Below are 12,472 nucleotides of genomic sequence, written 5' to 3' on the forward strand. Positions count from 1 at the left end.
AGGCCATTTAGAACTGAGATGAGGAAAATCTTTTTCACCCAGAGAGTTGTGAATCTGTGGAATTCTCTGCCTCAGAAGGCAGTGGAGGCTGATTCAATGGATGCATTCAAAAGAGAGTTAAATAAAGCTCTTAGGGCTAGCGGAATCAAGGGATATGGGGAGAAGGCAGGAACGGGGTACTAAATGTGGATGATCAGCCATGATCACATTGAATGGCGGTGCTGGCTCAAAGGGGCAAATGGCCTACTCCTGCACCTATTGTCTATGTATCTATGATTCAGCAACAGCTTCTTCCCAGCTCTTATCAGGCAACTGAACCATCCTACCGACAACTAAAGCCATCCAGTTCTACCTTATTGGAGACACTCGGACTATCTTTGATCGGACTTTACTGGACTTTATCTTGCACTAAACGTTATTCTCTGTATAATGTATCTGTACACTGCGGATGCCATCGAATGTAATCATGTATTGTCTTTCCGCTGAGTGGTTAGCACGCAACAAAAGCTTTTCACTGTACCTCGGTACATGTGACAATAAACTAAACTGAACAGAGCTAAAACCTGTGTTATTCTATCTTCCCCCATCTTGGCTCATACTCTCAGTCTCCTTTTACACAGCGATGGGATAAAAGGATATTCAACAAGCCATTAAACATATCCACTTTATATCCTGGGTATTTACTCAGACAGTGTGAAGTTAGGAGTCTAGATTATATTGTTGATATTGCCTCACATTATATGGTTTTATGGTTATATGTTACATGGTTATTTGACTTTATTCCCAGGGCAGTTGTTTCTAGTTCAAAGATGTAGCATCTATCTTTGCTTCCCAGTTAAATACATTTATAAGATGCTCAAGAATTCCAATCGATATCGCAGGCAAAATTAATTTTTAAATCAACAGATTATAAATCTTGTGATTCGGGGAGCAAGACAACCATCAAATGTTACATCACGTTAATCGAGTCTTTCAAATGCAAGACATCAAGGGGAGAAGGTGCAGAGGGAACAGAGAGAGAATCCTGCAGTTTCAGTCGGAGAAACCAACTCCTTATTTCGGGACCTGTAAAATCTGTTTAACTGCAACGATTGAAGAATTATTTGATGGGCAGATTAACACTAAAGTGAACGTGTAGGAAGGAACTGCCGATGCTGGTTTAAAACGAAGACAGACACAAAATGCTGGAGTAACTCAGCGGGACAGTCAGCATCTCTGGAGAAAAGGAATAGGTGACATTTCGGGTCGAGAAGGGTCTCGATTCTAAACATCACCTATTCCTTTTCTCCAGAGATGCTGTCTGACCCGCTGAGTTACGCCAGCATTTTGTGCCCATCTAACGTGAAGCTGAAGATGTTTAAACAGAATGAGTGGGCTCTGTCTTCACAGCTTCTGCTTGGAAGAAAATAAGGCTGAATTATTAAAGCGAGCTGCCCACCACAAAGTAAAGGGTCGCTGGGCGGTGATTTATTTGAAAACGAAAATGGGTCAATTGTCTTTGATCCATTTCATTTTCAATAGAAACAGCTTTGTTCAAATCCAAACTGGGCTCAAGGTAATCCTGAACAACAAACGCAGGACTCGCGACATTACAGGGTTAGGTTTGAGAAATTGTACCATTGGATATTTTATTAGTATAAAGTATAGGGATGTTTATGGGTGCAATGATTTTCTGGCGAGCCACCAGCGATGACAATGGCAGCTGAGAGCCATGAGAACAGCACTGTGGCACGTTTCCAATTCCCCTTTTTTCACGGACGACTTGCTGTGAATAATCGCTGCTTTGTGTAGCAGTCGAACTGTGTGGTAAAAATGAGAGATATTTTGCAATGCACTGAGGCCATGGATCGATGGGTGCCATGGCAACCACGGAACCCTGCCTTTAGCATCGAAGAGTCTGTGCCAGAAGTCTACCTGGGAACGACCGAAAGACTTAGAAGGAGCTTCAGCGTGCCATCGTCCGAGATACTGAATTTTGCGAGGGAACTGTCAGTCTTAAGCACCGGGACATCTAAAACTCAACAGCGACTGAGCCTCAGTGGCTTTACAGCTGTCATTTACAACTCAGTACTCTGCCCCAACAAACCGTTGGGCAATCGTGCAACTATCACCATCTAGTTTTTCTCTGATACATTCATCCCCTCAGTGCGTTCATTGTAACAATGACACTCTCCTCATTTGTCAAGCCTCACTGACATAGAAAATAACAAGGAAAGGCGAGTGCAAGCAACAGCATGATGTGAAGAAAACAAAACATTGAGGACTAGTTGCAAAACTTAAAATGCTCTTATAAAATGGAGATATTAAGACAACAAGTCCAACTTCAAATATATAATTTTTAAATTAAAAAAAGAAAATGTTTAATGTAATTAATTAAGAAAAAACTGTGAATTGCATTTTGAAAACTGAACATTATGGTGAAGAGACCTTTAAAAAAATGTTGACAAAATTATATGTTTCAAAGTATATAAAGAATTTTTTCTTAATATTAAATTTTTTCTTATACTTTTCCTAGATAAAACAGAAACTTGTAATGATGGATCCCTGGTTGAGTTCTTGAAGCTGTAAGTCGGAGCATGACAGATTCCCCTCCTGTTGTTCCGATGGTCCCTCTTTACCCCCCCCCCCCCCCCCCCCCCCCCGGGCTCCCTGATAAACCTTTGCCCTTCAACCATTCAAGCTGGCTCCTCCCAGCTATGAAAGGCAGAGCAGTATCAATAGGCCTGCTTTGTGCACTATTCAAACCCTGGACAAAGGCAGCTGGCCTTGAAGTCTAAGCAATGGCACCAATTTCAATTAAAAAAAACAGAAATTTCGCTCTCAGTGTTGTGAGGCAAGTAGGTGAAGGGTTGACGTTGTTTTCTGTAAAACATCTTGGAAAGAGGCTGTCACAGTGGAGGGACTTGTCTCCAACCCAAAGGCATAATTATGGATTCAGCTCTATAGGGATTAATTACCAAATGAGTGTGCATGGGGTGTGACCAGTTCTGGAAAAAATTCCAGAAACTTTCCTCCTTCACTTCTTCAGATAAAACGCATTTTGTTGTTATTGTGTACATATTTAATTTGCATGCCGACTTTTGAAAGGATAGATCGCACGTGGATACATTTGTATCCTCTGATCCAGAGGGCAAATCTTCATCCACTGACTGCCACTGTCTTGAGGACATAAATCCCAGTTGGGAGGCCAGGTTGCAGTTGTACAAGACGTTGGCGAGACCGCATTTAAAATATTGTGTTCAGTTCTGGGCACCATGTTATAGGAAAGATATTGTCAAGCTGGAAAGGGTTCAGAGAAAATTTCGAGGATGTTGCCAGGACTAGAGTGTCTAAGCTACAGGGAGAGGTTGAGCAGGCTGGGTCTCTATTCCTTGGAGCGCAGGAAGATGAGGGGTGATCTTATCGAGGTGTACAAAATCATGAGTGGAATAAATCGGGTAGATGCACAGAGTCTCTTGCCCAGAGTAAGGGAATCGAGGACCAGAGGACATAGGTTCAAGCTGAAGAGAAAAATATTTAATAGGATTCTGAAGGGTAACTTTTTTAACTTGGGTGTATGGAACAAGCTGCCAGAGGAGGTAGTTGAGGCTGGGACTATTCTAACATTTAAGACACAGTTAGACAGGTAAATGGATAGGACAGGTTTGGAGGGATATGGACCAAATGCAGGCAGGTAGGACTAGTGTAGCTGGGACATTGTTGGCCGGTGTGGGCAAGTTGGGCCGAAGGGCCTGTTTCCACACTGTATCACTCTATGACTTTAAATCAGCATGGACAGGGTGGGCCGAATGGCCCATGTCTGTGACATACCTTTCATGTTGTCCTAACTAAAGATTATTGCAACAAGCCCCATTTCTTGATTAGCGGTTCTTTCAGGAGAGAAGTACCTGGTTCAAATACTGCAGACATTTTTCGCAGCAACACAGACAGCACTGGCAACTCTTGAGCAGGCACCTGGCACAGGCATTTTCCTGAAAGAGATGGTGGAAAAATGCGTCAGCTTAAAATCACCAACAAATCCAAAACAATCTCCATTCCGTCTCTGAGGGGCATCTGGGAACCTGAGGGGCAACGTTTACTCTCAGCGTGTGGAGAGTATATGGAATAAGCTGTGAGCGGGGTAGTAGAGACGGATTCACAGCAGCTAAAAGACACCTGGACGGGTACGTGGATAGCAAAGGTTTAAAAGGATATGAGCCAAACACGGGGCAAACGGGACCAGTTTGATGGGGCATCTTGGCCAGCATGGACGAGTTGGGCCAAAGGGCCTTTCTCTGCGCTGTATGCCTCTACGGCTCTGTTCCTCTTCCAAACTTTGTTTTATGTTTAGTATGAGAGCTCATTCAAACTCTCTTTAAGATGTGAGGCTTTATTGTCATGTACCTAGCCTGGTGCAGTGAATTTCTTTGTTTTTGAGTATAAAGAAAGGCATCGACAAAGTGACAAAAAGTACTCATCCCCACATGGTCCCCCCCCCCCCCAACGGGTCCGCTTTAGTTCTTGGTACACCCCCCCCTACCCCCCACGCCAGGTACCATTTTGTTCTCAGAGCCCCCCACGCCAGGTCCCCCTTAGTTCTCGGCGAAGCGGCCCATCCACCTCGGCCCAAACCAGAAAACCTCAGAAACCAGGATTCAGAGTTGTTTATAATTCAGTACGTTGCAACCGTACGGCATGCCAATTGTTAAGACACTGGCGAAGCCTTTAGAAATACTCCAACCCAGTTTCAGAGCTGAAGAGCCCATCCAACAGGAGCACAGGTGAACTGGTCAAGCCAAATCTTCAAGCTGGTGGGTGAATGAGTGGGCGTTTCCAAAGGTACATGAAAATTAACACAATAAGACTGCAATGGCAATTGGGGCCATGTTTACAGATGATATGAAGGCAGGTGGAGGGGTAGTGTAGATACAGCAGGGACTCTGCAGATGGACTTGTCAGGTTGGGAGAGCGGGCAGAGAAGTGGCAGACGGAATATAGTGTTGCCTGGATATTTTTAAGGCAGAGTTTGACAGGTTGATTAGTGAAGGTGTCAAGGATTATGGGGAGAACGTAGGGGAATGTGGTTAGGAGGGAAAGATAGATCGGCCATGATTGAATGGCGGAGTAGACACGATGGGTTGAATGGCCTAATTCTGCTGCTACATAAAATAAATTGTGCGACTGGAGATATTTGTGCAGCCGTTTGTTTTTGGTGATAAGTGGAGCTTGGTGACAGAATGCTCATTGATCACTTTTCTCTCCAAACTGGTTTTTGAAAGTGCAAAGCATCAGAAAAGATGACCAATGGAAACGGTAGTAAGGGAATTGCCACCTGATTATCTGTTGTTTAAATTACAACACATTAAAAAGGACAGAAAATATCACCTTGCCCTAGGGCAAGGACATTTGCAACCACACACACACTGGGCCAGAGCCCATACTGGGAACAATACTACAATTCTCATGGCAAATACTCTCCTCTCCGACGAGAATTCTGCAACACCCTCCCTCGCTGCTCCCCCTCTATGATTCTTGTTTTCACACTTAACCCTTCCATGTCTCTATGCCTCCCTCTCACCGACCCTCAAGTAACCCTTGCTTTGCTTCTTTCTCTGTCCCTCCCCCATCCTAGTTCTCCAACGTTTCACTGCCCTCCTGATTAAATGTTACTGATTGTATGCCTCGTTGTCACCTTCCCCTCAGCTAACAAGGAACCATTCTACATTTTCCTTGATCATCGTCCCCTTTGATCGGTCATTTTCACACCCGACCCTTCCATATCTCTGTGACTCCCTCCCCTCCCCCTGACTCTCAGTCTGAAAAAGGGTCTCGGCACGAAACGTCACCCATTCCTTCTCTCCAGAGATGCTGCCTGTCCCGCTGAGTTACTCCAGCATTTTGTGTCTATTTTCGGTTTAAAGCAGCATCTGCAGTTCCTTCCTATACATGGGAACTTTAATGAGGGCAATGAAAGCTAATCAACTCCTCACCATGCCACAAACCCCACTTCGCCCCAATGGTGGGTAGGTACCATAGTGGTGAGCCGCTAGGTTAGGCAGCGGCACAAAATGTGCCTCAAGAGTCGTGGATATCAGCCGGACACCCTGACTAGAGCTCTTCCATTTGTGGAGCATTTGTGTTGTGAATCAATGACTGGGTGTTGTTTCGGAAGGAATTGCAGATGCTGGTTTACATTGTAGACCCAAAATACTCGGAGTAACTCAGCGAGACAGGCAGCATCTCCGGGGAGAAGGAGTGGGTGACGTTGCGGGTCGGGACCGAAGAAGGGTGCCTATCTCGTTCACATTGAAACGGCAGCACAGGCGTCTCGCCTTTTGAAAACTTTTCAAATCCTCGTCTCACAACACGAGAGTAACCCGTTTCTGAAGTCATCTCACTGGACACGATGTTCCCATACCAGAAGCAGATGATGATAAGCTGCTGTGTCCCAAAACACAGCTCCAGTCCACAAGCAATAATTGATCTCACAGCCAGATGGGGAGCTGTACATTGCCAATAATATTACTGGAACCAAAATGAGCTGGATTAAAGCTAAGCTTTCAAAATCAAAGACAAAATAAATTATTAGCAGCTGGATTCAATTGAATACAACTTGCCCTCTTTTAAAATATTTAAAAAAAAGTTCATAAAGATCTTCCAAATTGTACTCCAGTAAAATGCACTCTGAGTCACAGGGTGCAAAATATATAGTGTGAATGGCAACATTTCCTTTCAAATGGACACGAGTGTCTTGAGAAACATCAAAAAGGACTGGAATTGAATCCCATTCCTGACTCTGAGTCTTACCTTTCCCTTCAGACTGCTGTAAACGTACAGAAGAATAATCCGTGGAATTCGGACGAGTGTGATTATAAACGAGCCCTTCGCAACTGTTCCCAGATGGTAATTAAAGAACCTCGAAATAGAACTGAGGATTGGGTAGCTGGGCAGATTATGCTTGTCCCTGAGGAGAGAGAATCATCCAGTGATCATGCATTAGTCGGAGGCCTGGAGTAAAACGAAGCGTGGACAATGCCCGATGCATTAAATGTGAGCAACGTTACTCCAGCAAAGACTCAAGGTCCAAAGCACAGCGAGATGTGGGACTCGAGCCCAAAACACAGCAGCACCTACCCTTGAGCAGTCCAATGAACAGTGCTGGAATTGGGCTCACAATTAAACTCAAGCCCCAGGGTGCAAATGACATGCATTGTATTCAAGAGAGAGTTAGATTTAGCTCTTAGGGCTAACGGAATCAAAGGATATGGGGAGAAAGCTGGAACAGGGTACTGATTCTGCATGATGAATCTGTGGAATTCTCTGCCACAAAAGGCAGTTGAGGCCAGTTCATTGGCTATATTTAAGAGGGAGTTAGATGTGGCCCTTGTGGCTAAAGGGATCAGGGGGTATGGAGAGAAGGCAGGTACAGGATACTGAGTTGGATGATCAGCCATGATCATATTGAATGGCGGTGCTTGTTCGAAGGGCTGAATGGCCTACTCCTGCACCTATTTTCTATGTTTCTATGTTTCTATGATCACCCATGGTAGAATGGCAGGCAGTGACTAGTGGGGTGCCGCAAGGCTCGGTGCTGGGACTCGCAGCCATTTACAATATGCAGTAATGATTTAGATGAAGGAATTAAAAGTAACGTTAGCAAAATTGCAGATGACACAAAGCTGGGTGGCAGTGTGAAGGGTGCAGAGGATGCTATGAGGATGCAGGGTAATTTGGTAAGGTTGGGTGAGTGGGCAGATGCATGGCAGACGCAGTACAACGTGGATAAATGTGAGGTTATCCACTTTGGTGGCAAGAACAGGAAGGCAGATTATTATCTGAATTATGTCAGGTTAGGAAAAGGGGAAGTAGAACGAGTCCAGGGTGTCCTTGTTCATCATTCACTGAAAGTAAGTATGCAGGTACAGCAGGCAGTGAAGAAAGCTAATGGCATGTTGGCCTTCATCACGAGAGGAGTTGAGTATAGGGGGCAAAGAGGTCTTTCTGCAGTTGTACAGGGCCCTGGTGAGACCACACCTGGAGTATTGTGTGCAGTTTTGCTCTTCTAATTTGAGGAAGGAGATTCTTGCTATTAAGGGTGTGCAGCGTAGGTTTACAAGGTTAATTCCCGGGATGGCGGGACTGTCATATGATGAAAGAATGGAGCGACTGGGCTTGTATACACTGGAATTTAGAAGGATGAAAGGAGATCATAGAAACATATAAGATTATTAAGGGATTGGACCGGGTAGATGCAGGAAACACGTTCCCGATGTTGGGGGAGTCCAGAACCAGGGGCCACATTTTAAGAATAAGGGGTAGGCCATTTAGAACTGAGATGAGAATAGAACCTAAAACGGAATGGATTATATTTGGAATAATAATAGACCAAAACTTTTTTTTAATTATGGGTTAATAATTGGAAAGAAATTGATACTTAAATTTTGGAAAAATACAACCATACCAACTGTTAAAATGTGGATTAGGAATATGATGGACATAGCACGCCTTGAAGAAATGAGACTCCGACTAATAGATAAATATGACCAATTCTTAAGGAGTTGGTCTCCTTTCATCGACTTTTTGGAATCATGTGATGCAGCGGTACCATAAAGATTGCTGATTTCAGTTCATGCCGTGGATAGATCTACATCTCCGAATACAGATTTGAACATTTCTCTTTTAAATGGCCTTCGCTCCTATTTCTACTGCCCACTTTTTCTTTTTTTTTATATACACACTTCACATTTTTCTATTCTCTACCATCTATTTTTCCTCTTTTTCCCCTTTCTATTGTTTTCTTTTTCTTGTCTTGCTTACTTCCTTCTCAAAACATAAAACTAGAGGTTGTACATAGAATGGATTACGGTATGACATAGTTGGCATCTAAAATTAGGTTCCACTGTACTGTTTTGTACTGTATTAACTTCTAATAAAATAAACAAAAAAAACCCCCAAAAAAAGGAGAAAAAAAAAAAAAAAAGAACTGAGATGAGGACAAACTTTTTCACAGAGTTGTTCATTTGTGGAATTCTATGCCTCAGAGAGGCCAATTCACTGGATGCTTTCAAAAGAGAGTTAGACAGAGTTCTTAGGGCTAGTGGAATCAAGGGATATGGGGAGAAGGCAGGAACGGGGTACTGATTGTGGATGTTCAGCCATGATCACATTGAATGGAGGTGCTGGCTCGAAGGGCCGAATGGCCTACTCCTGCACCTAGTTTCTATGTTTCTACATCACAAGAGTTCTTGTGGCCATGGCGGCACCAGAACCACCCATCATTAGTCAAACAGATCAAACACTTTTCGTAGGAACACAAAGTGCTGGAGTAACTCAACAGGTCGGGCAGCAGCCCTGGAGAACATGGATAGGTGATGTTTCGGGTCAAGGCCCTTTTTCAGACCATGTTTTCCGGAGATGCTGCCTGACCCGCTGAGTTACTCCGGCATGTTGCGTCCCTTTATTTATTAACAAGCATCTGCCGTTCTTTGCTTCTACGGTTAAGCAATTTTCGAACCGTGATGCAAGAAAGACCAATGTTGAAATGGGCCCGAGGTCGGAAATATCCCGAGAGATAGATCCCAGTCTGTCAGCATCTTAAATGGGATCCCTGCTTGAACTGCACCCATGGAATCGTTTCGAGTCAGCCTTGGTAGAACCAAGGCAAGAAAATGGGAAGGACCAGCAATCAACAGGAGAGGCCACAGCTCGCAACCAGAACCTGGTCTGTGAGTGACCTGCAAACAGGGTGCCACAGCTCACCATGTTCAACTGCATTCAAACCCACTTTCCTCAAGCAAGTGGTCCAAGCACTAGCTCCATGGACAATCGTGGCCCAGTTTTTGTTTAATTTTTAGTTTTAGAGATACAGTGCAGAAATAGGCCAGTCGGTCCACCGAGTCCGCGCCGACCAGCGATCCCCGCACATTAACACTATCCTGTACACACTAGGGACAAATTTTAAAACTCTACCAAACCAATTAATCTACGTCTTTGGAGGGTGGGAGGAAACCGGAAATCCCGAAGAAAACCGACTCAGGTCACGGAGAGAACGTACAAACTCCCTACATACCAGCACCCATAGTCAGGATCGAACCTGGTGCTGTAAGGCAGCAGCTCTACCGCTGCACCACCGTGCCTCCCGGTTGAGGAACAAGGAACGTGAAGCGACGCTCCTGTCCTATCCTGGCTGGTTAGCTGATGGCTTTTCTGACCAAATAGTACTTGGACAAGTGCCCTGTTAAACAGACGTACGACTCTCCTCCTTCCTACCTGTTGAAGTAACAACACACCACAGCTCCAGCGATGGCCATCTGCTGACAGGCAAGCAGAAACTCACTGGTCCAGATCAGGCCGATTAAGTGATACCACCACATGTAGCGAATGGCATACACGGATCTGTATTCAACTTGGTCATCTGCGATTACATAGGCATTACCTGCAGGAGATTAAATAAAACATACCTATAATACAGGAACATTGCAATCAAAAATGCAGGCGACACTGCCAATTGCATTCTGATGTCCATCCTATTGCATTTGATAATGAACAATGTTATATCTTGCAGCAAAGGTTGTTCCCTTCATCCATTACCTGTGCAAGGTGGCCGGCTGCATTGTATTCATGAGTAGTCTTTTATTTGTAGGGGTAGCACGCACATAAAAGCATTTCAGGGAGGAGAGAGGGGAGTCATGATGAGAAAGAAAAAGAACAGTTGCTCGTCAAGGAGGGGGAGGGGGAGGGGGAGGGGGAGGGGAGCGCATGTGGGTGAGTGAGTGGCGAGAGTTTGGTGGAGAAATAGAGAGATAAACCGAGAACAAACCAGTGACAGGGGGAAGAGTAGAAATACTGTGGTCAACGTCAAGACAGTGAGAGCCAGCGGAAAAGAGAACAGATGCTGATTTTACTTCCATTTATGCAGTTACATTGGGAGTATGCTCCCAGGTGAAGTATGAAATTGCTGGCAGTGTTAATATACCAACAATTTACGGCAATGTTTCCAATCTGCTGAAGGCTCCTTGCACGGATCTGTGGACAATCAGCACTTACAGCATCTGCAGCTTGTATGGAGACGCCACCTTGTGGAGTGAGATGTGCGGGCCACTCTCACCACATCCAGAAGGCAGTTTTATGTCATATGGCCAAGTTAACCAATGTGGAGGGAAAGGGGACACCATCTAGCTAGAGTCAGCAATGAAGCCGAGGTTTCTTCCTTAGAGTTAACAGGTACAACTGCACTATTGCATTGCTGTGTGTTAGTGTGAGTGTGAGTATTTGTGTGTGTATATATACATACATATACTCACACACACATATGGACACATATCACATGATGCACACTGTCGAAATATTTATATATATATATATATATATATATACATACACACACACATATATACACACACGCACACACACACACACACATATATACGCGCACACACACACACATACATATATAAATATATATATACATACATATATATACATACACACACACATGTGGTGTAGGAAGGAACTGCAGATGCTGCTTTACATCAAAGATAGACACAAAATGCTGGAGTAACTCAACGGGACAGGCAGCATCTCAGGATAGAAGAAATGGGTGACATTTCGGGTCAAGACCCTTCTTCAGACTGAGAGGGAGACACAGATATATGTCAAAGGGGACACATTGTAGAAACATGGTAATACAACAGAACCTCTGGGCAGTTTTCTTCTGTCCTCTATTATCTCTCGGCCCTTGACCGCAATTTGGACAAGCAAACAAAAAAATCAGATCCTGGGCATTTATCCACCGTTATGTGTTGTAAGACTTCCAGCATCTCTACTGTGATGTGTGGAAGCATAAATGTTTACTTCCCTGAGTTCCGCAGCATCGTGTCTTTTTTCACAGTAATTACAGAAAATAAATATTAATTTAGGACTCTTCAGTCTTGTGAAAAATAATCAGTCTGACACACACTATCAAGGACAACGCAGCCTGCTTGGTTCACCATCCTACCTGACCTCCCCATTTCAAAACAGTTTAATTCCCCTTCCCATTCCCACACTGACCTTTCTGCCCTCTGTCTCCTCCATTGTCAGAGTGAGGCTAAACGCAAATTGGAGGAACAGCGACTCATATTTTTCTTGGGCAGCTTACAACACTTACAAGTGGTATGAATATTGATTTATCTAACTTAAAGTGACCTCCGCATTCCCTCTCTCTCTCCATTCCTTCCCCATCCAAGTCACACATAGGTTCCAATTCTCACCCAGCAAACACGTTTCCTTCATCATCGCTACGGTTTTGAATATCTTTCATTCAAAATATCTCTCTACATCACTGTCTATATCTCTTCTTTCCCTTTCCCCTGACTCTCAGTCTGAAGAAGGGCCTCGACCTATAACGTCACCAATTCCTTCTCTCCAGAGATGCTGCTTGTCCCACTGAGTTACGACAGCGTTTTGTGTCTAACTTCATCCTACACCGCAGATCCCCCTTCAGGCTGCACGC

General features: G+C 44.3%; 1 protein-coding gene across 3 annotated transcripts in view; it reads right to left on the reverse strand.

The window, feature by feature from the left end:
* Positions 1-12,472, reverse strand: part of slc44a3 (solute carrier family 44 member 3) — a 69,368-nt gene that overhangs the window by 15,943 nt on the left and 40,953 nt on the right. For all 3 annotated transcript variants that reach the window (XM_033028911.1, XM_033028912.1, XM_033028913.1), the window contains 3 exons: positions 10,249-10,414; positions 6,787-6,943; positions 3,888-3,971 (listed from right to left, as the gene is read on the reverse strand). In XM_033028911.1, coding sequence (XP_032884802.1) covers positions 3,888-3,971; positions 6,787-6,943; positions 10,249-10,414 — 407 coding nt within the window. The remainder of the gene's footprint in view (positions 1-3,887; positions 3,972-6,786; positions 6,944-10,248; positions 10,415-12,472) is intronic.

Source organism: Amblyraja radiata, chromosome 10 (genome assembly GCF_010909765.2).
Source record: "Amblyraja radiata isolate CabotCenter1 chromosome 10, sAmbRad1.1.pri, whole genome shotgun sequence".
Lineage (NCBI taxonomy): Eukaryota > Metazoa > Chordata > Chondrichthyes > Rajiformes > Rajidae > Amblyraja > Amblyraja radiata.